This window comes from Engystomops pustulosus, chromosome 11 (genome assembly GCF_040894005.1).
Source record: "Engystomops pustulosus chromosome 11, aEngPut4.maternal, whole genome shotgun sequence".
Classification (NCBI taxonomy): Eukaryota; Metazoa; Chordata; class Amphibia; order Anura; family Leptodactylidae; genus Engystomops; species Engystomops pustulosus.
The window spans coordinates 65,376,151-65,403,753 of NC_092421.1; the positions used below are offsets into that span (position 1 = coordinate 65,376,151).

The 27,603-nt window shown below is 47.1% G+C and overlaps 1 protein-coding gene across 2 annotated transcripts; it reads left to right on the plus strand.

Moving 5' to 3' along the window:
• Window positions 1-1,520: 1,520 nt before the first annotated feature.
• GPAM (glycerol-3-phosphate acyltransferase, mitochondrial) lies at window positions 1,521-27,109 on the plus strand. 2 transcript variants are annotated; one of them, XM_072130090.1, is made up of 21 exons: window positions 1,521-1,621; window positions 4,639-4,811; window positions 9,191-9,313; window positions 10,219-10,292; window positions 12,098-12,211; window positions 13,071-13,205; window positions 14,715-14,814; window positions 14,892-15,028; window positions 15,292-15,391; window positions 15,653-15,865; window positions 15,954-16,067; window positions 16,481-16,566; window positions 16,860-16,969; window positions 17,519-17,589; window positions 17,700-17,964; window positions 18,434-18,576; window positions 19,129-19,206; window positions 20,027-20,164; window positions 21,243-21,432; window positions 22,062-22,120; window positions 22,623-27,109. In XM_072130090.1, exons 2-21 carry the CDS (start codon window positions 4,710-4,712, stop codon window positions 22,737-22,739), a joined length of 2,469 nt encoding a protein of 822 aa, XP_071986191.1. In that variant the 5' UTR covers window positions 1,521-1,621; window positions 4,639-4,709; the 3' UTR covers window positions 22,740-27,109. The 2 variants fall into 2 exon arrangements, with proteins under 2 accessions (XP_071986191.1, XP_071986192.1); XM_072130091.1 differs by lacking the exon at window positions 1,521-1,621 and adding an exon at window positions 3,987-4,092.
• The last annotated feature ends 494 nt before the right edge of the window (window positions 27,110-27,603 follow it).

Consider the following 27,603-nt stretch of genomic DNA (forward strand, 5'->3'; position numbering starts at 1 on the left):
TATACCGCATATATATACAGTGTCAGTGTTAGGATCACCGCGGGAGATGGTACTAGCCGAAACCTGGGACCAGAGTCTAAGTGGCACCTGGTCTTCACTAGAGCCCGGCGCAAAGCGGGATGGTCTTGCTGCAGCAGGGTGCCACCAGGTCATCCCACAGGTGCAACCAGCCTGCGGTGGCAGCCGAGGTAAAGGTACAGAATCGGAGTCCAGGCTCATGGTCAGGCACAGGCAGGAAGTCAGGGCAGTCAGCAGAGTTGCGGAGGTCAGAGGTCAAGTCCAAGGTCAGCAGAGCAGGGAACAGGAACAACACAGGGAACACACTGGAAGCTTTCTCTATAGCAAAAGAGTGCAAAGATCCGGCAGGGAATCCTGGGAACATCCGGCCTTTAAGGAAACCTGAGAGTGCCAGCGCCAATCAGCAGTGCGCTGGCCCTTTAACTCGAGTGCCGGCACACGTGCGCCCTATGGGGGACACGCGTGGACCAGGCCGGATGGGAGCAGGAGTGTGGAGAGGTGAGTTTGGTGCTGGGGGCAGCGCCACGGAGAGGGGCACAGGTCTTGGATCCTGGGGGAACCCGTGACATACAGTATATATATAATATTTACCAGCAATGAATATACAGTTCACATAAATATATTATACACACATATATAACTGCAATGAATATACAGTACACAAAATTTCCTGCAGATATAAATATGTAACAGCAATTAATGTACTACACACGTAAAAATATATATCAGCAGTGAATAGCCACATAAATATACCAGCAATAAATGTACTGCACACAAGGGCTGCCATCAGGCAGATACAGACATCACTCACTGTTCAAATTAGGGACATATCGGGAATCTTGTCCACAGTTTTCCTCAATAAACAAGTAAGGCCCTATTCACAGCCTAACTTGCTGATTGTTGGGGGTCTCAGTGATGGGATCCCCACAGAGCACTAGAAGGAGGGGTCCAAAGTACCCAGTCAGACATATCGTCGCACCCCGGAGCAGCAGGACGCGCGTGGCCAAGCTTCCCCATTCACCTCTATGGAGCCGACGGAGATTGCTGAGTACCCTTCGGACCCCCCCCCCCCCATTCTCATGGGGGTCTTATCATTGAAACCCCCACCGATCCCAAATTAGCTGAACTTGTTTTGTGGGAAAACTCTGGCTATAATAATATGTACTCCTCAAAATTGATGACTTTGTGCCCCCCACATATACAAATAATAACACCCCACACATATTATGGTATAAACTACAGTATAGTTTCCATATATTACACACCCCTGGCTGCAGAGATCACAGCACACTTTGAGAAGCTGCAATCCTTGAATATAAACTGCATATTCTGCAGTCCGACTGAAACATCAGTTTTAAATATATAGGTATAGTTGAACAAGAGTAATTTCCCTTCAGATGAGATGAGGCTCTTTCCCTCGCACATACAGCAGAGGCTCAGGGTTACTCAGGGTCACTCACACTCAGGGCACTCGCCCTCACTTATCATGGCGGCGGGGACTGTAGGCGGGCGCATGTTGATGACGTCACCAGCGTGCCGGCTGGAGAGGAGCAGGGAGAGGCGTGCACAGGGCGCAGTGCGGGGCTGCGGGAGCCGGAGAAAGGTGAGTCACGTGTCCTCTAACGCTGTACATTGTGTCCCCTCTATACTATGCATTATATACTTCACCTAGCATACACTATGTATCCTATACCTCACCCAGTATACACTATGTATCCTATACCTCACCCAGTATACACTATACATATGCTATGTGCTATACATGACATCGCTGCTCCGTGTATGGAGTATACACTGCATCTCCTGCTCTATACTATGTATCATGTAGAATCTGACAGGTCACTGATACATTTCATCTCCTGCATGTGCCTGACATCCCTGCACCATGTATGGAGCATACTGCATCTCCTGCTCTATACTATGCATCATGTAGAGTCTGATGGGTAGTGGATTGTTACAATGTATCAGTGGGACACAGTCCATGCAGTATTCTCTACATGTGCCGCACATCCCTGCACCATGGATGAAGTATACGTGTACCTCGCTGTTATGTATATGCAGTATACATTGTATCTTCTGCTTTACACAATATATGGAATCTGTTATCTATATGAACTGTTCTGCTTCTGTTTACTGTATATGTGGAGTATACAATATATCATACGTGTCCTGTACCTCTCTGATGCACTGTATTCCCACTCTGTGTACTGTATCTGTTATATGAGGCTGTATACATTGCATCCCCTGCATAATCTAATATCCCCTTAATTAAGACTACATGGAGTCTGTCTACCACTCTGATGGAGCTTAGGGCTGCTCTGAAAACCCAGTACACAACTTTTAAGTGTATATGATATTCTCTGTTCCTAGTGGTATCTCCTTTGCTCCTTCATGTGCCCCTGTATGTAATATACAATGTATCTGCTTTCCACTGTATAATATAGACTTGACACTGATTGTCACTTTATGGACTGTACTACTCTTATACCACTCATGTCCCTGCTGTGCCTAACCCCGCCTAACACCCCAATACATTGTTTCTATACATCATACCCTCTGCTGACCCCCCCCCCCCCTCTTCTTTACTACATGCTGCTTTTATTACTGATGCATTTCATCAGCTACAGATTCATGAGTCCGGGATATATTCTGAACTGTTCCTACCTGACAACTCTGTCCCCATATTGGGAGACTTCCTCAGGTCTTGTACCTTACACGCAGTAAAATATCCTCACCATGTATATAGCACACATTGACCTGCCTGATAATCGTGTACCCATGTATATGGTGTACACTATCCTGCCTGACAACCCTGTCCTCATGGATCTGGTATACACTGTCCTGCCTGACAACCCTGTCCTCATGGATCTGGTATACAATGTCCTGTCTGACAACCCTGTCCTCTTGTATCTGGTATGCAATGTCCTGTCTGACAACCCTGTCCTCTTGTATCTGGTATGCAATGTCCTGTCTGACAACCCTGTCCTCTTGTATCTGGTATGCAATGTCCTGTCTGACAACCCTGTCCTCTTGTATCTGGTATGCAATGTCCTGTCTGACAACACTGTTCTCTTGTATCTTGTATACAATGTCCTGTCTCACAACTCTGTCCTCATGTAAACAGCATACTCTGTCCTGTCTGACACCCCTGTCCTCTTGTATATAGCACACACTGTCCTGTCTGACAACCCTGTCCTCTTGTATATAGCACACACTGTCATTCCTGACACCCCTGTCCTCTTGTATATAGCACACACTGTCCTGTCTGACACCCGTGTCTTCTTGTATATAGCACACACTGTCCTGTCTGACACCCGTGTCATCATGTATTCAGCACAATCTGTCCGCTCTGACAACCCTGTCCTCTTATATCTGGTATACAATGTCCTGTCTGACAGCCCTGTGCTTTTGTATATAGCACATACTGTCTGACAACCCTGTCCTCTTGTATATAGCACACACTGTCCTGTCTGACAACCCTGTCCTCTTGTATACAGCACACACTGTCCTGTCTGACACCCCTGTTTTCTTGTATACAGCACACACTGTACTGCCTGACACCCCTGTCTTCTTGTATACAGCACACACTGTACTGCCTGACCCCCCTGTCTTCTTGTATACAGCACCCACTGTCCTGCCTGACACCCCTGTCCTCTTGTATCTGGTACACACTGTCCTGTCTGACACCCCTATCTTCTTGTATACAGCACACACTATACTGTCTGACACCCCTGTTTTCTTGTATACAGCACACACTGTCATTCCTGACACCCCTGCCCTCTTGTATCTGGTACACACTGTCCTGTGACACCCCTGTTATATGTCAGATCTCTTGTACATTATACAGGGCAGGATGTATTTATAGCCCCTGATAAGCCCCCTCCTCTTGTGACCTTGAAGTGACAGTCCTGCTCTGCTGTCCTCCAGTCGTGATCCTTGTAATGTGCATGAGTTTGTTTAAAGTCGTCAGGACAACACAAAGCAACACAAATATTTGTCAGAATGTTACTTTTTGTATTGATGTTTTTGGATGTTGTGTGTAGTGGCTGGAGGGGTCTGCCGTGTGCGCTACAAGTATTTCCAATCTTATAATATTATTCCTATTTGTGATCCATCTTTACCTTCTAGTTTTAGGATTTCTTTGTTTTGGGATTGAATTTTTATTTTTTCAATGCAGCTTCCAGGACCCTAACAATCCGATACGCTCTGCTCTATATTGCTCCGTTGTACATTTCTAATTATATTTTTATTTCCTGGCATTTATTTATTTAATACTTGTATTTCTGTGACATCCCAGGACATTCTCTGATGGGTGTACAGTCATTTACTCCATTACAAAACTTCAATGTTTTCTGTTTTATAAACCTAGGACGTTTAATGATTTAAAAAAAAAAATCCCTTTTTTATATTTGTGTTTTTTAACTAGATTTTTTAAAATTTGATTCTGATGGGAATTAGAAGTTGTTCTCTTTTTTTTTTTTTTCCCATAAAGATTTATAGTGCAGACCCCAGGACAGCCCTGGACAGTCCCAGCAGGGTCCTCATTCATCTTCTGCTTTGCAGAGTGACAGTTTTTTTTCTCTCTTTTGTAACGTGGTCTCTATTGTTTCCCGGCTGCAGGGGGTGGCGGAGGCGGCGGTGGCTCAGCTGCAGTGACCGCGGCGGTGGAGGCTTCATCCCGGCTGAGTGTGATGGAGGAGGCCGGATATTCCCTGGGTATGGCTGACATCTCCTACCTGCCCAGCTCGGTGGATGCTACGCATGGGAGGCTGAAGACCTGCAGTGAGGAGTGGGTGAGTGACGTCAGCATGGAGGGGTGCTCATCCCGCTGATACTTTGTTGCTGACAGTTTCCTCCATGGGATTGGTCAATGTAATGCTGTGTTGTAAATCTTAATCCATTGGCGTCCGTGTTGTAAATCTTCTCTGTCACGTGACCTCGATGCATTATAGGGTCATGACGGGTGTTTGCTGACGCATGCTGCGGTGTATTTGTAGGTTAATCTCTACGGATTGGGAATAAAGCAAGTACAGTGTTTATGTCTCCTCTTTGTTACAATAGATCAGTAGTGCTGTGCGTTACAATGTATACAGAGCTATCATGCCTGCAATACAGATGCTGCCAGCGAGTAGTGCCATTGGCAGTCAGGTGGTGGTAGTATATATGTGCTGTAGGGCAGTAGTATCTATTGGTTGCCATGTGGTAGTATTATTTATGGGGAGTTGGGCTGGTAGTATTATTTAGAGGCAGTTTGGTGGTGGTATTATATATGGCCGGCAGTGTCTCTTGGCGGTCAGGTGGTAGTAATATTTATGTGCAGTGAGACAGGAGTATTACTTATGGGCCACTGGGGGCGGGAGTATTATATATCGGTAGTCACATGTGATATACATGTTATCAGACACTTAGTATCTTGGTGTCTCTAGGGCGATGTTCACACTGGTGATGGGTTCTGTTCCAGTTGATCCCCTTTGCTATTCGATGGCTAGCCCAGGGTAATGAAAGTGGTTCATTATCCTACCACGCTGAAGGGGGCGCTACTAATGGCTATCAATTGGCACTAATCTGTATGATATACCAGTATTATCCAGGCATTGAATAGAACTTAATTTGCTTACGGTGGCCTCATTGTACATGATCAGACACTGATGTGCAGGATTAACATATAACTTCCACCTGTTGCAGCTATGTGTACTAGTCTTTTACTCTCTGTTATCAGCCATTTCATCCCGGGGAGAAGTGACTGTACAGGAGGGGCATACAATCTATTACTCTCTGTTATCAGCCATTTCATCCTTAAGTGAGGTGACTGCATCCCCTTTGTACAGTCACCTCACCTAAGGATGAAATGGCTGATAACAGAGAGTAATTGATTGTATCCCCCCTGAACAATCACCTTTCCCCGTGAGGAAATGGCTGATCCCCTTCGTACAATCTATTACTCTCTGTTATCAGCCAGTGAGACGCTCTCTGTCTCTATGATCACTGCTTCATGTCACACATTTCCGGAGACACAGGTGTGATACCTGCCGCTCCTCTTATAACTGTGCCACATAATTTACGATTCCTGCCCTTGTTTGTGCTCTGTGTAATTAACATTCTTGATTCTTATGAAACTTGAGGTTATAAAACAGGCTGTAGTTTATCTACAACAATTCTCTTACCACTCACTGTCTGGTCACCATCTATAAAATTATTCATGGATTAACTGAACCTGATCTGTGGGTCTGAACCATGGAGTGTGAATTAGAGACTTTATTACAGCAAGTAAATCTCTACAGACAATAATACTGCCATACTCTGCCCAAATAATACCACTATACGTGTCCCGTGGTAATACTTTCATACAGTGCCTCAATAATACCACTGTACTAAGCTAATAATAATTCCTTTATGTATATAGCGCACAGAGATTACGCAGCGCTGCACAGAACTTGCCAAATCAGTCCCTGTCCCCATGGGGCTCACAGTCTAATCAACCTACCAGTATGTTTTGGAGTGTGGGAGGAAACCGGAGGACCCGGAGGAAACCCATGCAAACACGGAGAGAACATACAAACTCTTTGCAAATGTCGACCCTACAATGCTGCCATACAGTGCCCAAATAATACCAATAAACTTTGCCAAAACTCACTGCTATACACTTCCCATATAATACCTATATCCATAGCCAAAATTATACTGCCATACAGTGCTAAGATAATACCACGATACTTCTGCTTTATGATTTCCAAATAATAATATGATTTAATGTAAAAAAAAAACTCCATGCTTGACCACAAAAACACTGCCATACAGTTGTAGCATAATGGCTCATACACTGCCCTAAATATAGCACCATACTGCTACATTAAAGGAAACCTACCACTTGTAGTGGCAGGTTTCCGATGGCAATACCGAGCACCAGCTCAGGGTGAGCTGGTGCCGGAGCTTATTTTAGTTAGTGTTTTAAACCGCGGTATCGCGGTTTAAAACACTTTTTAAACTTTATAGCCGGCGCAGGCAGGTGCGCGCTCGGCGCTTACCATGCGCGTGGCTCTCCTTCACTTCCTATGTAGCCGCGCGCACGGTAAGCGCCGAGCGCGTACCTGCCTGCGCCGGCTATAAAGTTTAAAAAGTGTTTTAAACCGCGATACCGCGGTTTAAAACACTAACTAAAATAAGCTCCGGCACCAGCTCACCCTGAGCTGGTGCCCGGTATTGCCATCGGAAACCTGCCACTTCAAGTGGTAGGTTTCCTTTAATACTTTCCTACACTCCCTGAATGATGCTATGATTTAGTGCCAGTATTATGGCTCACACCACACCCAAATAAAACCTTCATACTTCCCCCCCAAAATAACACTACCATACAAAAGTCAAACAATGTGTCTGTCCTATCTGCAAATTTACCGCCATACAGAGGCAAAATAATGCTGACACGTGGTCCTATTATTATAGTCTTCAGGACTTCACCCGAGCTGCACCAGTTCTCAGGAATGCCCGGAATGTACCAGACTAATAGCCAATGTCCAAAGCTTCAAACGTGCTCTTACAATCCATTTATTTAGGCAGATCTATTAAACTCCCTATATAAGATGGCGACTGATCGCTGATTCAAGAAGCATTTTTTTTAAAATTAACTTATTTCAGTCACTTATAAAAATAGCTGGATCATTGTTCAAGCTCTTATACCTCTTGTGTCACCCTCTCATAGACTGTAAGCTCTTGTGTCACCCTCTCATAGACTGTAAGCTCTTGTGTCACCCTCTCATAGACTGTAAGCTCTTGTGTCATCCCCTCATCCTCATAGACTGTAAGCTCTTGTGTCACCCCTCATCCTCATAGACTGTAAGCTCCTGTGTCACCCCTCATCCTCATAGACTGTAAGCTCTTGTGTCATGCCCTCATCCTCATAGACTGTAAGCTCTTGTGTCATGCCCTCATCCTCATAGACTGTAAGCTCTTGTGTCATGCCCTCATCCTCATAGACTGTAAGCTCTTGTGTCACCACTCATCCTCATAGACTGTAAGCTCTTGTGTCACCCCCTCATCCTCATAGACTGTAAGCTCTTGTGTCACCCCCTCATCCTCATAGACTGTAAGCTCTTGTGTCAGCCCCTCATCCTCATAGACTGTAAGCTCTTGTGTCACCCCCCTCATCCTCATAGACTGTAAGCTCTTGTGTCACCCCCCTCATCCTCATAGACTGTAAGCTCTTGTGTCACCCCCTCATCCTCATAGACTGTAAGCTCTTGTGTCACCCCCTCATCCTCATAGACTGTAAGCTCTTGTGTCACCCCCTCATCCTCATAGACTGTAAGCTCTTGTATCACCCCCTCATCCTCATAGACTGTAAGCTCTTGTGTCACCACTCATCCTCATAGACTGTAAGCTCTTGTGTCACCCCCTCATCCTCATAGACTGTGAGCTCCTGTGTCACCCCTCACCCTCATAGACTGTAAGCTCTTGTGTCACCCCCTCATCCTCATAGACTGTAAGCTCTTGTGTCACCCCCTCATCCTCATAGACTGTAAGCTCTTGTGTCACCCCCTCATCCTCATAGACTGTAAGCTCTTGTGTCACCCCCTCCTCCTCATAGACTGTGAGCTCCTGTGTCACCCCTCACCCTCATAGACTGTGAGCTCCTGTGTCACCCCTCATCCTCATAGACTGTGAGCTCTAGTGTCACCCCCTCATCCTCATAGACTGTGAGCTCTCGTGAGCAGGACCCTCACTATTGTACCATATGACTGCTATTACTCTGTAATATAGTATCTTACTTGGAAATGTTTCCCCAAAATCTGTAAAGCGCTCTGGATTTTCATGGCACCATATAAATAAAGGTTATTATTATTAGAGGTCATACTGTGCCTAAATAATGCCGCTAGACTTAGTTACGATAATAGGGACATGCGGTGCTCGTATAACAGCAGTGTGCCCTCCGGATGTGCTGACAGTCCTCTGTGCTGCTGTGGGCATAGCAGGGACTTAGGCCAGTCCTCCGACAATGTGTAGTCAGGGGAGCGTAAATCCTCGCTGCCAAGATTTCCAGAGACTAGGCTGATGATACGTGTTCTTATATACAACTTAAGGGTGGCCCTTACTGTCACCCACTATGACCGAGCCCCCACTAGTATCGGATGCAATGAATATACAGAATGCTACATATGATATCGCCTTTATCTTTTAGGGTGTGCGCTTCTCCAGCCCGGCCGTCTTTACATCTTCTACCCTGAAGTGGAAGGAGACATTGCTGAGCCGGAAGCGGCCATTCGTGGGCAGATGCTGCTACGTGTGCATGCCACAGAGCCGGGTAAGAGGTTTAAGAGAGATTGTCTGCGAGGAGAGGGGGGCTAATACCTGCAGAGGGGGCACCAACTGATCCTCTGGGTTTATGTCTTGTCTCTTCATATAATCTTCATCCCATTCATCCTTATATGACTGTTACAATGGTACAAGGATTAGATTGTGACTTCCTAGGTTTCTTGTATGTGACTGCATCTCCAGCAGGAGAATAGTGAGTGCAGCTCTGGAGTATAATACAGGATGTAACTCAGGATCAGTACAGGATAAGTAATGTCATGTATGTACACAGTGACTGCACCAGCAGCAGAATAGTGAGTGCAGCTCTGGAGTATAATACAGGATGTAACTCAGTATCAGTACAGGATAAGTAATGTCATCAAGGGCGTAACTACAGTGGTAGCAGCCATAGCAGCCGCTATGGGGCCCACAGTGTCAGGGGGCCCCAACATCCAACCTGACATACTAAAGAGTAGAGAATGCGCTCCATTATATACATATTATTCTGCACATTATACAGCATAACATGTATATAACATATATGTGATACATGTGTATACATGCTCTATTTGTGTGTATAAATGTGTGATTATAACTTGCATGTGTGAGTATACAAATATGTATATTTCTTTAGTGAGAAGGGGGGCCCCATGCAGAAGCCTGCTATGGGGCCCTGCTTCTCCTAGTTACGCCACTGAATGTCATGTATGTACACAGTGACTGCACCAGCTACAGCAGAATAGTGAGTGCAGCTCTGGAGTATAATACAGGATGTAACTCAGGATCAGTACAGGATAAGTAATGTCATGTATGTACACAGTGACTGCACCAGCTACAGCAGAATAGTGAGTGCAGCTCTGGAGTATCATCCATCATGTATAATCCTCCTGTAATCTCTCTGTTGTTGTCTTGCAGGATAAGTATTATAACCCCAGTATTCCGTCCTTGGGCCTCCGCAATGTTATCTACATCAATGAGACGCACACGCGGTAGGTTCTCACTGCTCTTCCTATGGCGGGGAGAGGAATGACGTATAATATTTTAGTCCTGTCATCTCTTATCTGGAGGATCTGAAGGCTCCGGATCTAGGGCGGCGGCTAGAAATGTAGATAATGGGTTATTGCCGGTCACATGTACAGCTGATTGGGTATCTGATTTCTGGGTTTTTTTTTTCAACACTTTTAGAACTTTTTTTTAAATTTAAACTTGTTTTTGGGAAAGTGAAAACAGGACAAACCAGATCGCTCCTTACACGAGCGCATGTATATAGAACACATAGTCCGACCCAGTTCTAGTGCAGTATTATTGAAGGATTTACATTCCTTATTGTATTTTACTTTTTCTGATTTCTGTTTTTACATCACTATAGATCTCTATACGTTCCTAGCTCACAGCTTAGTCTCTATAGGTTTCTATATATTCCTAGCTCACAGCTTAGTGTCTATAGATCTCTATATGTTCCTAGCTCACAGCTTAGTCTCTATAGATCTCTATATGTTCTCAGGTCACAGCTTAGACTATATAGATCTCTATATGTTCTTAGGTCACAGCTTAGTCTCTATAGATCTCTATACGTTCCTAGCTCACAGCTTAGTCTCTATAGATCTCTATACGTTCCTAGCTCACAGCTTAGTCTCTATAGGTCTCTATATGTTCCTAGCTCACAGCTTAGTCTCTATAGGTCTCTATACGTTCCTAGCTCACAGCTTAGTCTCTATAGATCTCTATACATTCCTTGCTCACAGCTTAGTCTCTATAGATCTCTATATGTTCCACTCTCCTCAGCCTATGACCCCCTCGTACAGTCGCTAACATTCTCTGCTAATATTGACACGTAGTTGTATCCACACTGTACGGTACGGGGTTAATATTTACATTGTATCGAATCACTTCTCTGCGTCTGGAGTTGACATTGTTACCTGATGGGTTTGATCCAAAATTGGTGACTTTATATAAACCTTCCCATATGTAACAATGAAGCTAGTTGTTATGTATATGTAACCCCTGACCCTGGAAGCCCCAGGAAAGTGACATTAGTCCTATGTAAATTGTGTTCAGTTTTAGATTTTTTTTCCCACCATTTCCATTTTTTTTGCTTCTTGTCATTGGACGTCATCTATTGTCCCTCACACAGCTGACCAGCTGGTACAGTGTATCAGTGTAGGTGGGAATTCTTCTTATTATTTAATGTTGCACCATATGGCGGTTTTAGAATAGCTTGGAATGGACGATTTTTCAGTCTGGGGCTTTATCTTGTGTAAAACCGTCCCGGCCCTTCTGTGCAATAAAGGAGCAGACGTGGTGTCAGTGCTGCGGGCGCTCAGTGACTGGCGCTGCGGGTGTGATCATTTACACAAGGCTGACCTGACCTATTACTTGTACATTATATGGCTCATACAGCGGACAAGGACACTGATAACCCCGGCCCCGCCCCTGTGACTGTAATATAGGAAGAGGGGAGGGGCTCCTTTATATATGTGCGTTATTCTACGATTGTGTTCCATTGTCATTACTGTATCTGTTATATGTGACCCAAATATCGAATCCCCCGAGTGTGACCTCACAAGGGGGCCATGATGCATTGGATACGTTGCTACATTGTATTTTCTAAAAAAAATAAAAGTGGAATTTTCCACCTTTTTTTCCTTTTTTGTGTGTTTTCCGAATTTTGCAATGAGTCTGTTATCATCTTTGGGGCAGGTGCGTTATCTGACCAGTAGCGGAGCGCGGCCCTGGGGCGTCCTGTGTGATCAGGGTCGGGGCTCTGACCTCTCTCTCCGCTTTCCCCCCTCAGGCACCGCGGCTGGCTGGCTCGTCGCCTCTGTTACGTGCTGTTTGTCCAAGAGCGAGACGTCAACAAGAACATGTTCTGCAGCAACATGGCCGAGCTGGTGCTGAACCAGAGCAGGTCAGGACACGGGAGCTGGGGAATGTGGTGTGAAGGGTTAATGGGTTCACACAGTGTGTGCAGGCCAGGACATGGTTGCAGTATGAAGGGTAAATCGGGTCACAGTATTGGAGCAGGTTAGGACACAGCGGGGCAGTGTGAAATAGGACAACAGAATCTGTGCAGGTGAGGACAGGGTAGCCGCAGTGTGAAGGGTTAATGACAACGGGTGGCATGTTACGCTGTAAAGGGTTAATGGGGTAACAGAATCTGAGGACATGCCAGGACACCGTTCCGCTATAAAGGGTAAATCGGGTCACCGTATAAAAGCAGGTCTGGACATGGGGTACAGGTCAGTGTGAAGGGTTAACAGGACACAGGGTACAGAGGGAATCTGAGTAGGAGATGATTGGGGATGTGGGGGTGGGGGGGGGGGGGTGGAGTGTGAAGGGTTAAAAGGTTCTCAATCTTTGCAGGTCATGCACCTTGCATTACATTTGACCTGCACTGTCACATTGTGTCACATCAGATCTATTATAATGAGAAGTCCTAAGATGGATCAATAGGAGCCTTGTGGGGGTCCCACACCCAGTAGCACTATCAATTATCTATTCAGTGATAAAGTACCAAGTACAGCGCCATACATTGTACAGTGGCTGTACTTATTACAGCAGTGCAGGCCCATTTATAGTCCTTTGTAGCACTGATGCATTGTAACAAGCCCTCAGCTGTGGGAGCAGCACTAGTATATTGGGTTCTGGTCACTGCTGGTATCACCCAGGTCTTGTGTATATGGTCAGGACGCTGCCTCCTAGGTGACACTTTGGGGGTGCAGTCACCTTTTCAGGGGTCCCTTCTTATGATGTGTGTTATTTTCTAGGGTATTGCAGGCCATTGAGGAGGTGGCTGCCGAGAAAACGGGGGCCGCAGACCCCAAGTCTGTGAACAAGGTGAAGAGAAAAGCCAAGAAGATCCTGCAGGAGATGGTGGCCTCTATATCTCCAGCCATGATCAGGTGTCCATCCAGTCACATCCCAAGAATGGCCTGACCCGGGTATTACAGCACATGCACTGCATTATGGGAGATGTAGATTCCCGCAGAATATTACACTGCACTACATCTCCCACAATGCAGTGCAGCACAGCCTGACAAGTAGGGACACTGACATTTACTGATCTTCATCATTTCCTATAATCCTGCAATTATTGATGCAGGGCAGATCCAGATCTTGTTGTGTGAATCGGGTCAGGGTAGATTTTCTAGCTGGCATTAGTCATGTGACCTGTGCATTCCCATCCTCCAGTTGTCATGTATATGGGTCGGATCAGGGAGGATAATTACTCATTAATGAGGTGTAATCTGCACTCGGTTCCATCCTGATCTGTTGGTTCACATGATGGTACTCAGTCCTTTGCTGCAGGACCAGCCTCCCTTTCCTATTTCCCTTCCTATCTCCTTACCTCGCTCCCTCCCTCCTTCCTTCCTTCCTTCCTTCCTAGTGTCGTGGCTCAGACCTCCCTTTCCTTCCTTCCGCCTTTTTTTCTTTCTTTCTTCCTTCCTTTCTTCCTTAATGGGGCCATATCTCAAACTTCCCCTTTCTTCCTTCTTGCGGCCGTGGCTCGGGCCTCCCCTTCCTTCATTCCTTCCTGGGGCCGTGACTGGGGCTTCCCTTTCCTTCCTTCCTTCTCAGTGTCGTAGCTCAGGCCTCTCCTTCCTTCTTTTCGGATGTCGTGGGTCGGACCTCCTCTTCCTTCTTTCCCGGTGTCCTGGCTCGGACCTCCTCTTCCTTCTTTCCCGGTGTCCTGGCTCGGACCTCCTCTTCCTTCTTTCCCGGTGTCCTGGCTCGGACCTCCCCTTCCTTCTTTCCCGGTGTCCTGGCTCGGGACTCCCCTTCCTTCTTTCCTGGGGCCTTGGCTCGGGCCTCCCCTTCCTTCTTTCCTGGGGCCGTGGCTCGGGCCTCCCCTTCCTTCTTTCCTGGGGCCGTGGCTCGGGCCTCCCCTTCCTTCTTTCCTGGGGCCGTGGCTCGGGCCTCCCCTTCCTTCTTTCCTGGGGCCGTGGCTCGGGCCTCCCCTTCCTTCTTTCCTGGGGCCGTGGCTCGGGCCTCCCCTTACTTCCTCGGGTTTGGTCTCCTGTTCGTTGCTTTCTTGTGTTTGCGCCTCCCCTTCCTTCCTTCCTGGTGCCGCTAATCCTGCAGTTGGGTCTCCAGTTCGTTGCTTTCTTGGGTTTGTGCCTCCTCTTCCTTTCTGATGGTGCCGGTTGGGTCTCCCATCCTCCTCTCTGGTGTGTGTTGGTTCTGGGACCAGTTGAATTTTATATGGGGGTCTCCATACTTGCACCTTTGGTGTCCCCGAATCGGGGCGTATGAGAGTTGTTGGAGCAGTGACTTCTCCCCGGTCAGAGCACATGCACGCTCAGCTGGACTCAGCATTCCCTCTCTCATGTAGCAGTGAGTGCTTTTCTCCTCTGTGCTGCAGCTCCACCCCCCTCCTCCCACTTCTTACATGTGGTCCTTCCTCCTTCCAGACTGACCGGTTGGGTTCTCCTGAAACTCTTCAATGGCTTCTTCTGGAATATCCAGATCCACAAGGGTCAGATGGAGATGGTGAAGAAAGCGGCCACTGAGGTAACTGCGTGTCTCGCGTGACCCTACGGGTCGATTGCTGTTCAGGTGACTGACCCCATGTCTTCTCCTTCCCCCAGATGAAGGCTCCTCTCGTCTTCCTTCCTGTGCACAAGTCTCACATCGATTACCTGCTCCTCACCTTCGTCTTGTTCTGCCATAACATCAAAGCCCCGCACATCGCTGCTGGAAACAACCTCAACATCCCCATATTCAGGTTAGTATCCATTATACAGGGTGTCAGTGTATACTGCAGCCCTGGCATCCTATTCATTACTCCCAGAGCTCGGCCCTAAAGCTGAAGGCTCCAGGAATAGATCTGCTGCAATCATGGTCCTGAATTTAGGTCAGTGTCCTGGTGTAAAACTACGAGGTGACCTCATCCCCTTCATCTGTCTGACTTTGGATGAGTGATATAGGAACTACTCCCCCCAGCGGACACCTCTCGCCCTCATTATTCATCTACTTCTTCTTTGGCAGCACCTTGATTCACCTACTGGGGGGATTCTTCATCCGACGTAAACTGGACGAGACCCCAGATGGCAAGAAGGACGTCCTGTACCGCGCCCTGCTCCACGGAGTATGTACCCCATCATATACTGCACCCAGATTAGATACACAGCTGAACAGACAGTATAAAACTGGATAGTACTAGATACACGGCTCACCTGACAGTATCACACTGGATAGGATTAGATACACAGCTCAGCAGACAGTATTACACTGGAAAGGATTAGATACACATCTTGTAAATTTGCAGCGCCCCCTGCTGGTCTTTACCTTTTAATGTCAGTCTGGCACATGTGCCAGTTGTTAACCCTGTAGTGTCTGTGTCCTGCAGTACATCGAGCAGCTCCTGTGCCGGCACCAGTTCCTGGAGATCTTCCTGGAGGGGACGCGCTCTCGCAGCGGGAAGACATCGTGCGGCAGGGCAGGCCTCCTCTCGGTGGTGGTGGACACCCTCTGCAGCAGCTCCGTCCCCGATGTCCTCATCATTCCGGTGGGAATCTCCTACGACCGTATCATAGAGGGCCATTACAACAGCGAGCAACTGGTAAGTACCACCTGCACCCACCATATACTGGAGACACAGGGGGGCAGCACTGCAGGAAAGTGACCCCAACCTGTCATTACATGTATAGGGGAACCCCAAGAAGGATGAGAGTCTTTGGGGCATCGCTAAGGGGGTCTTCAGAATGCTGAGGAAGAACTATGGATGTGTCCGCATGGACTTCGCACAACCCTTCTCTCTAAAAGTAAGTGAACCCCAAGGGATAAAGACAGTGGCTCACTAGACTGTATCACACATGATGGGATTAGATACAACATCTCAAAAGACAGTATCACACATGATGGGATGAGATATATCACTCGGCAGGCGGTATCGCACAGGATGGGATGAGATACATCACTCGGCAGGCGGTATCGCACAGGATGGGATGAGATACATCACTCGGCAGGCGGTATCGCACAGGATGGGATGAGATACATCACTCGGCAGGCGGTATCGCACAGGATGGGATGAGATACATCACTCGGCAGGCGGTATCGCACAGGATGGGATGAGATACATCACTCGGCAGGCGGTATCGCACAGGATGGGATGAGATACATCACTCGGCAGGCGGTATCGCACAGGATGGGATCTGATTATTCTTTGTTTCTGCAGGAATATCTGGAGAACCAGAGACAGAAGCTGAGCCCGGCGCCCCTGTGCCTGGAGCAAGCGCTGCTGCCTGCCATCCTCTCATCCAGGTGTGGCTTTACACATACCTCCACTATCTCTGCTTGCTGTCAGTGAGTGAGAACAGGCCTGGCTTACATCCAGGATCTATAGCTGTTCCTTTTCTGTAACCTGAACATCGCTCTTCAGCTCCAGGCTGATATTTTGTTACAATGTATCACTGCAGAATTTGTAAACTGAAACCCAGTATCAGTGCAGGAGATACTACATGGTAACAAACTCTCAGCTGTGACAGGTATCGGAGCATTTTTATTCACTGACTGCAAGCATTACTCTGTATTGTGACATGTTTGTAACTTTTCAGACCAATCGATGCTGTGACTGAGAGCGTAGTCAGCGCCGCCCCCGACCTGCGAGTAGACAGCGCCATCCGGAGGCAGATCATCACCAACCTGGCAAATCATGTCCTGTTCAGTAAGTGTAAATATAATGTATTACTCTCTGCTATCAGCCATTTCATCCCAGGGAGAGGAGACTGTACAGGGGGTTACAATCTATTACTCTCTGTTATCAGCCATTTCATCCTGGGGAGAGGAGACTGTACAGGGGGATACAATCTATTACTCTCTGTTATCAGCCATTTCATCCCAGGGAGAGGAGACTGTACAGGGGGATACAATCTATTACTCTCTGTCATCAACCATTTCATCATAGGGAGAGGTGACTGTACAGGGGATACGATCTATTATTCTCTGTTATCAGCCATTTCATCTCCTAATAAAGGCTTATTATATAACTCTCCAGTCTGACAAAATATCTTTCTTTCTATAAGAGCGCCTCCCATGTCCTCAGCTTTTGCCTGGTATTGTAGCTCTGCTTGCCATCAGTGTATGTGCCTTAGCTGTAATGCCATGCACGACCTACTGACATGAGTGGCACTGTTTTCTGAATTCTGAAGGGATCATCTGTAACTTTGGGGATGTTTTTCCCTTTAATGTGACATCTTTGTCTCTTCCCCTTTAGCTGCAGATCAGTGCTGTGCCGTCATGTCTACGCACATAGTCGCCTGCCTGCTGCTGTACCGCTATCGGGAGGTAAGTCCTGCTCGTTGCTTGTCTCTGTAGTCTGCAGATTTGGTTCCGGGGAACTCACCTGTTGGAGCTTTGGTCCTGGAGGTCTCACCTGTGGGGTCCTGTCTCTGCAGGGTGTCAGCCTCTCTGTGCTGGTGGAGGACTTCTTCTCCATGAAGGAGGAGGTCCTGGCCCGGGACTTTGACCTGGGCTTCTCTGGCAGCTGCGAGGACGTGGTCATGCACGCCATCCACCTCCTGGGGAACTCTGTAGTCATCACCCACACAGCCCCCAGCAACGAGTTCTTCATCGCTCCCAACACCAATATCCCCGCTGTATTTGAGCTGAACTTCTACAGCAACGGCGTTCTCCACGTCTACATCACCGAGGCCATCGTGGGTGAGTATTTGATTTTAAGGATGTCAATGCTAATGCGTGTACCAAGCCTCATTTACCTCCGGAGCTGCATTCGCTGTGTGTATTGTCACACCATTATACCAAGCCTCTTTCACCTCCAGAGCTGCGCTCACCTTGTATAATGCCACACCATTATGTAAAGCCTCATTCACCTCCAGTGCTGTGCTCACTGGTCCACATTTATTAAAGCTTGCAAACTGATTGTACCTCCCTGAAAATCCGTCACTGCACATAAACTTGGGCCTTTCTACCCCAATTAACCAAGCATCAGTCCCCTCCAGAGCTGCACTCACTTTGTATACAGTAACATTTTACGGAGCTTCATTTATCTACAGAGCTGCGCTCCTCTTCTATATCACCGGACATTCTAATTTTCTTATAATTGTTCCGACCTTTATGTATATAGCTTTGTGTATGTAGTCACATATTTGTTTGATTTATGATTTTCTAGCCAGCGCGCTGCATGTGGAGCTGAACAGGAGGACGGCGGATGTGACATCAGGACCCTCCGTGGAAACCATCAGCCAGGAGCGTCTCCTCCGCACGGCCGCCGCGCTCTGCTACCTGCTCTCCAATGAAGGAATGATTGCTCTGGTAAGGTGAGAGGTGCCGGAGCCGCATCCTGGTGTCCGGTCACAGGCTCTGGATGTGTTATAGCGCCCCCTGTAGATGGCATTGGGCACAGCAGTGGCATCTCCCCAGTTCACCAGCACTTCAGGGGCCACACAAGATAGACGTCCATTGTCTGATCTGATGGACTTTATTTTTACCAGTCAAAGTATGTTTGTTGGGTGTATACAACAGCCATACATTACCTTTAACTGGCCCTCCACCTAGAAAATCCAAGGATCCAGAGCACAGGACACGATCAGAGTTGCCGTGATGCTCGGCCTGCGTACTGCCCTATAGTGTTTTATACCGTCCCACCACACTAAAGTCTCTGCATGAATAGTATCGCCACAAAGTGCTCATGCAATGCCAATTGTGTATATAGTAATACTGCTACACACTGCTTATTCACACAGGGATGAAATAAACCGCTTCCCACATAAACCACCTTGGTGCTAATGTCCAGTTACCCAGAAGCAGTGGCCCTGCGGCAGAGGGGTCTATGTCCTTGTTCACACAGATGTTTGTGTCTTTCAGCCTTGTCAGATGTTCTATCAAGTGTGTCACGAGGCGGTGCAGCGGCTGGTCACATACGGGGTGCTCCTGGTGGCGGAGGTAAGTGCTGGACACCTGCTGACAGCTTTCATTAATACCATAAAATTTCATAAAATGTACCGCCTTTCCATCACTTTTTATTCAAATTTTTATTGGAGGCAAAAATAGTGGAGATTGGGCGCTATTTTCTGTTACAGGGTTCATCACAGAGAACAATTTGTTTTTATATTTTAATTGATCAGACATTTTGGGACATGTAAAACAGAAGCAGACTGTTCTAAAACTCCTCTGTCAAGGAGCAGAAAGATGATTGGTTGCCCCCCCCTTCCTTTAATGTTCTTCTGTGGGTAATGGTGCCTCTTATACAGCGGGGTCACAAGTCCTGTTTATAGTGGGCATGGGTGAAGTTGTTTGGCTGCTCAGATGCCCATAAACCAGTGTTTCCGTGTTTCTGAACCCAAATTCAAATTTCTGTTTCTGAAATCCGGGTCAAGGTACCCGAACCCGCAATGTACGGCACAGACCCAAATAGTAGGTATCAGATTGGCTCATCACTACTTGTAATACGTGTACTGAATTTATATTACATCATGTCCTGTACTCCGGTCACATCCAGAGCTGTACTTGCTATCTGCTTGCTTCCTGTGACCTGGAGGAAACCAACGGAGAGGATTTATACCCGCATCCACAGCTGGATACTGCTGGGTGGTATAAACACTACATGTACCACAATCCACTACAGCACAGTACGGTCTATATAGGTATAGAAGCCAGCAGAACAGTACATGCAGCTTTGGATGTGACTGGAGTAGAATTCCTGATATGACTGATAACCAGAATGTTGTAAATATCTGCTATAAACTTTGCCTTGCAATCTAAGGAGGACCAGGAGGACGGGAGTCCAAATCTGACGGAATCCACCTGGGACAACAAGATGGCGGAGCACGTGCGCTGGAGGAGCGATGAGGAGGATGAAGACAGCGATTTTGGAGAGGAGCAAAGAGATCGGTACCTGAAGGTGCAGACCTGTTCATGATTTAATAATTGTGTCCCATCTAATCACCATCACCCAATAAGTCAGAGCATCACAAGGGTTCTAGGGCCCCACCACAATGATCAAAGCCTGCCCCCACACACCTACTCACCCCCCTAATGATCAAAGCTTGACCCCACCACCTAATCAAGCCCACACCCACCTAGTCAACCCCCCAAATGGTCAAAGCATGCTCCCACCCACCTAGTCACCACCCTAATGATCAGAGCATGCCTCCACCCACCTAGTTAGCCCCCCTGTTGATCAAAGCATGCCTCCACCCACCTAGTTACCCCCTAATGATCAAATCAAGCCCTTACCCCCCTAATTATTAAAGCCTGCCCCCACCCATCTAGGCACTCCCCTAATGATCAATGCATGCCCCCACCACCTAGTCAAACCTCTAATGATCAGATCAAGCCCACACCCACCTAGTCACCCCGATACCCAAAGCATGCCCCCACCCACCTAGTCACCCCCCCAAATGGTCAATGCATGCTTTCACCCACCTAGTCACCACCCTAATGATCAAAGCCTGCCCACACCCACCTAGTTACCCCCTAATGATCAAAACATGCTCCCACCCACCTAGTCACCCCCCTAATGATCAGAGCATGCCTCCACCCTTCTAGTCACCCCTTAGTAATCAAAGCCTGCCTCCACCCATCTATATACCCCCAATGATCATGGCATTCCCCCACCCACCCACCCAGTCACCATCTTCTATGACTAGTAGGTATTACTAGTAGGTGTTACCTATTGTTACTATATCAGGTGCCCACATCTAGTTACTATCTCTCCCCTGCTAGACACTGCAGGGTTACCTCCTTGCTACAAGGTACACCCCGTTTCTATAACCGTCACACTGATCAGATCCCTCTCTATTTAATAATAATAATTCTTTATTTGTATAGGGCACACAGATTACGCAGCGCTGCACAGAGCTTGCCAAATATATAATGATAATAGCACCCCCCCCATTAGTGGCAGCAGAGATGCCTCATCTGAGTAGTTTCTGATATCCCTAGTGATAACCTATAACCTGTGTATCCGTGTCATATAGGTCAGTCCGGCAGAGGAGCACCGGGGCTTCCTTACCTTCCTGCAGAGGCTTCTGGGACCCATCCTAGAGGCGTACAGCTCAGCCGCCTCCTTCATCCATAACTTCTCCGGACCCGTCACAGAGCGAGAATTCACCCAGAACCTGCACCGATACCTGCTGGCCAGGACCGAGCGGAAGGTCGCCGTCTACAGTAAGTCATTGTGCGGGTTATTAATGTGTCTGCCAGCCTCCATGTTGGCCTGAGCGGACTCAATAATCACATGGAAATTGTTTTGGTTTCTATAATTTCTGGAATGTTCTCCAATGGAATTCAAAGATCTAAAAGAAAATATTGCAAAATGTAAGAGTTGAATGTTGTGGACTGTAGATGGCGCTATAGGCCTGGATATCCTGTATAAAGCTGATCGCTTCCTGTACTGACATCACTGTATGGAGACAGTCAGCAGCCAGGTATAAGGACTGATGTGCAGACCCATGATGCTGTACGGCACAGCGCAAAACTTTAGACTTAATGTTTTCCTGGTTCCTGTGACTGCGGCAGGTGATTTGTGTAGTGACTGCTTGTAGCTGCAGTCCTGGAGGAGAACACTAGGGGGCAGTGTTGGAGCAATTTTTGTGAAGTCTCAGAAGATGCTTCTGGTTCCCGCAGATTATCGCAGCCTAAGTGTCACCCATCCCTCTTTATTGAGGTGACCAGGCCCCCCTTCCCCCATATAAAGGAGGGGAGACATTTGATTAATGTATATTGCTAATTATTTATTATTAATTTAACCCTTTGATCCTGTGACTAATCCTCTTTGTCTTCTGTTTTCCCTACAGCTGAAAGCGCCACCTTGTGCCTCGCGAGAAACGCGGTGAAGACCTTTGTGGATCTTGGGGTCAGTATTTCCTCTTTTTGCCCCTCCCGCTGTAGCAGTATGGGTGGGGATGATACATTGTGGCTTTTGGGGTCAGTATTTCCTCTTCTTGTCCCTCCCCTTTGTAGCATTGTGGGCGGGGATGATGGGTTGTGGGTCTTTGGGTCCGTATTTCCTCTTCTTGCCCCTCCCCCTTGTAGCGTTGTGGGAGGGGATGATACATTTTGGATCTTGGGGTCAGTATTTCCTCTTCTTGCTCCTCCCCCTTGTAGTGTTGTAGGCGGGGATGATACATTGTGGATCTTGGGGTCAGTATTTCCTCTTCTTGCCCCTCCCACTAGCGTTGTGGGCGGGGATGATACATTTTGGATCTTGGGGTCAGTATTTCCTCTTCTTGCCCCTCCCCCTTGTAGCGTTGTAGGCGGGGATGATACATTGTGGGTCTTGGGGTCCGTAAGCGCCTCAGCTCTGCCCCCTGTTGGTCGCAGTCCTGTAATGGGTCGTTATTTTTGCTCTCTTCCAGGTCTTTAAGGTCCATAAAGAAAATCGTAATAACATCTTGGACTTGAGCAGCACTTTCTTACCTCAAGGCAACCGCCACAAACTGCTGGACTTCATCATGGCGTTCATGCTGCTGTAGTGGTGACATCACCAGGGAGGAGGGGGCTGTGATGACATCATGGAGAGCGGGCAGTAGTGACATCACAGGGAGGGGGGAGCCTGTAGTGACATCACCGCGGGGGGCTCTGAGGACTTGCCCTGGTTATACTACAAGCCACCCCTGCAGCGCTGGACATGACACCAGACAAGTGCCTGCTCCGGGGAATCCGTGATCTTCCAGCGCCCGACCGGCTGCGCACAATTTTCTGCTATTGTAGAATTTGGTGTCCCAGAGACTGGAGAGAGGATGAGCCGCCGGACGCACAGCGCATCCTGACAACCAGAGTCTGAAAACCTCCAATTTTTTATTTCTTTTCCCATTTTTGTCATCTTTTGTTGCTGCAGTCTTGGCCTTGACATAGGAGGTAATTGTAATAATTAGAGATCTGTCAGCAGTAATGACCATACAGACTGCAGCCAGTGTTATGTATTGTCCCTGGAGAGATGTGTAATCAGACCTTTGTGTATGTTGTTAGTAGCAGCAGGACTGTGATATATGGATAGTATATAGTATTGTCCTGGGGGCATGTCCTCAGACTGCTGTGCTCTCTACACCCAAAGTTAGGTATTGTCCCTGGAGCTCAGTGCACAGAGATAAGCACCCCTCTCACGTGCACTTGGAGAAGCTATAATCTTGGAATATAAATCCATATATCACAGTCCTGCTGCTACTAACAACATACACAAAGGTCTGATTACACATCTCTCCAGGGACAATACATAGCACTGGCTGCAGTCTGTATGGTCATTACTGCTGACAGGTTCTCTTTCAGCACCACTACTTTCATGAACACTAATAGTACGGTACTTGAGGGATGGTCCATGTGATGCACGGCAGTTCTTCATCTGGATAGAAAAGCGACTTCTAAAAAATATCTTAATTAACCAAAATAACTAGTTGAATATTAAGGCTGATAGTGGAAAAACCCGTTAAAAGAGAAGTCTCCAGAAGGGGGCTCTAGTGATGGCCGCGCACATTCCAGTGTTAGCCGATGGGGGTCCGCGTCCCATGTGGGCAGAAGTCTGAGCTCCGCATTTGAGGTCAATTACAATTGTGGTTTTCAGCCATTTGGATAAATTGTTTCAATCGTTGAATTTTGGAGAAGTGGGCGGAGCATATAATTTGTCTATTAGTTTTGGCCAATTTATACTTTGCAATGTTGCACCTTAGAGTTTCCTAGTTTTATTATGCAGAGATGTCTGACCAGCAGGGGGCGGACAGGATAGTAAGGGGCATGCAACTTTAAAATGTTGTAATCTGTAGTGGTGACCAGCAGGAGGCAGACAGGATCCCTGGGCGGTAAAGGTCATCTCATGTGTAGTGAGCTCCCCCTAGTGGTGAGGGGCAGGGGTGGACAGGATCCTCTGGCACTAAGGGTCATGCACCCCTCCAATGTATCATCTGTAGTGAGCTCCCCCTAGTGGTGAGGGGCAGGGGTGGACAGGATCCTCTGGCAGTAAGGGTCATGCACCCCTCCAATGTATCATCTGTAGTGAGCTCCCCCTAGTGGTGAGAGGCAGGGGGTAGACAGGATCCTCTGGCAGTAAGGGTCATGCACCCCTCCAATGTATCATCTGTAGTGAGCTCCCCCTAGTGGTGAGAGGCAGGGGGTAGACAGGATCCTCTGGCAGTAAGGGTCATGCACCCCTTTGATGTAGTGAGCTCCCCCTAGTGGTGACTCACTGAATGGCACACTGAATGTTATCATGTATCTTAATTCTAGGGAGTTCCCCTGTACATGGTGTAACAGTGAAGAGAGCGCCCCCTGCTGGTCTGTGCAAGATTAACATGAGCAGGAATAGTGAGCGGGGTGTGGTGGTGCGGGGAGGGGGGGGGGCGGTTGCAGTCGTCTAGGTCATTACTGTTGCGTCTCTGGTACTTACCTCTCTCTTATGTCAGAGAGAAATCTAAGGGCTATAATGATGACTTGTTCCCCCTCTGTGGGGCAAAAACTGTAAAAATGTTTTTTTTTTTTGTTTTTTGCTATTTCTAATTTTGTGTTTGTTTTTGTTAATTTGCTGATAGTTCATGTAATACCGCCATTGTGTTACACGGAGGTCACATGGCATCGCAGATGTGCTCTATCCATGTATCTATCCCGCTTCTTCAAGTATGTGATGCCCCGCCCCCTATTATTGCCAAAAACTTCTAAAAGTATCACTTTTGGTTTATATTTGCATGAGCCCCCGTCCAGTAAGGGTCATTTCACAGGAGAATCCTACAGAATATTGGATGGGATTGAGTATTGGAGGGAATTGTCTAAAGGCACACAACCCCAGTGGTCACTTTGGGTACTGCAATGTACCAGGTTATCACCCACTGGACTGCCCTCTATGTGATGACTTGATCAGCAGAGGTAATACTATAAGTATATACTCTCTCCTGGCTGATACTGACTTATATCATATATTATTCTCCGTTCACATCCAAAGCTGCATTCATGTTGTGCAGACATGACATATAGTTTTAAGGAAATCTGTAGGTTTGCTGCATACAACAGGCTTCATCTCCCATGATTCACTAGTATGAACCCATACATTAGAAGGAGCTAGCAGAATTGTGAGTGCAGCTCTGGAGGTGACTGGAGTACAAGACGAGATGGATATCGAGCAGACACACTAGTTTCACTTACCTGATCCTACAACTTGGGACTACAGCTTGATTCCACTTGGTGCATGCTGGGAGTAGTAGTTGCCATCGCAGCTTGCAGACCACCATTAAGGTCGAGCTGAGGGGTCTCTGTACTAAAAAGTCACTACTCAAAGAGCTCTCTCCATTCACAACCAAAGCAGCTTTCAAAAATATTCCCTGACAATAAATGTTCTGGTTTATTGGGTTTTTTTTTTTTTTTTTAGATCTCTGTCTACAGCAAAATTCCAAGTGCACAAACAAGAGACGGGCCATGTTAGACAAGGGGGTGCAGCTTTGGGTGTGACTGGAGTATAGAGCATCAGATAACTCTTAATGCTGCAATTTTGTCATATTTCTGTGTGTTTGTTCCATAACACTTGCAGATTTGGATGGTGGTAGCGTTCTGCCCCTTAACCACTTCATCGCTGTGAAAAAAAATTAACCATTGCTGCTACTTACCTTCAGGTGACTAGACAGAGGTGCTGTAGCATAACCCTAACCCTAGCAATAGTGTAACCTCAGGGCTATGCTGTCAGAGCAACATGTAGTCAGCAAGTTCTGGAGCCCCCCTGATCCTTCATGGGGGAGGGGGGGGGCGATTGACCTGCACAGAGACCTCCTGTAAATTCATTAAACTTTGGTTTCTGTGCTGTCATTAACCATTGACTGTCTGGTTTCCAGCAATACTTGAATTTCTCTGCGCCTTGTTCTAACATATGCAAGATACAACATCTATGGACCTGCATACAATGTATAGAGTGAACAAATGTCAAAAATGTCTATAAAACTTTTTCTTAAAATGCGGTTATTCTTGTCAACCTGAAAAAATTATTAAGAATAATAATTATTTTAGGGTGTGGCTGATAACAGAGAGCAGTAGTTTTGTCAGCAATGTGATACATTGGGCAAGTTCATGTTCATACTAGAGCTATATTTTCTGATACAAAGCTCCAAATCACCTGCATAGGTTTTATACAGCCGCCACTAGGGGGGGCTCCTCATACACAGATGATACAGCTACCACTAGGGGGAGCTCCTCGTATACAGATGATACAGATACCACTAGGGGGAGCTCCTCTTATACAGATGATACAGCCACCACTAGGGGGAGCACACTACAAAGATTATACAGCCACCACAAGGGGGAGCTCACTATATACAGATTATACAGACACCACTAGGGGGAGCTCACTACATACAGATTATACAGACACCACAAGGGGGAGCTCACTACATACAGATTATACAGACACCACAAGGGGGAGCTCACTACATACAGACTATACAGACACCACAAGGGGGAGCTCACTACATACAGATTATACAGACACCACTAGGGGGAGCTCACTACAAAGATTATACAGACACCACAAGGGGGAGCTCACTACATACAGATTATACAGACACCACTAGGGGGATCTCACTACATACAGATTATACAGCCACCACTAGGGGGAGCTCCTCACATACAGATTATACAGCCATCACTAGGGGGAGATCACTACATACAGATTATACTGCCACCACTTGGGGAGCTCACTACATACAGATTATACAGACACCACTAGGGGAGCTGTAATTTCCATATACTTCTTTTGAGATGCAGCACCAAGCACAACCCATGAACAAGGGTGGCGCTGTTTATGGGTAGCCATGTTTTTCCTATCCCAGAACTTTTTATTAATTATCATATAATAAAAACATCTGCAACTTTCTTATATCCTTTTGTCTGCTTCTTCCTCTTTTTGACTAACATTGATGAAAAGCAGTTCTAATCCAGTCTTCCTCACAGAGCAGAGGGTTTGTTACACTGTATCAGTCTAGCTATTGAATGCAGCCACACAACTTTCTCTGTGTATTCTAGAATGGCAGGTCTTAGTGACTGTTTACAGCTGAGTATTTGCTTCTGTGTCATGTCTGTAGATGACCATACACCATCCTGTCTCATCCTGCAGCTTGAGTTGGGATTGGAGCTAATACTGATCCATAGTAAGCTATGAGAGCGGAGCGCTGCTTTATGGATGGTCCTCCGCCCGCAGTGATCCGGTGAAGGTTTCCTAACCTTGAAGCCGCTAATAGCAGGATGTGGAAGTCTCCGGCCAGATTCAATTACACAGAGAGGCTGTCGATAAAGCTTTTAATCATCCGAAGCCGCAGTAATGGATCCACATCAGATCTCCAATGATGTGTCCTAGACTGTATCCACCACTGA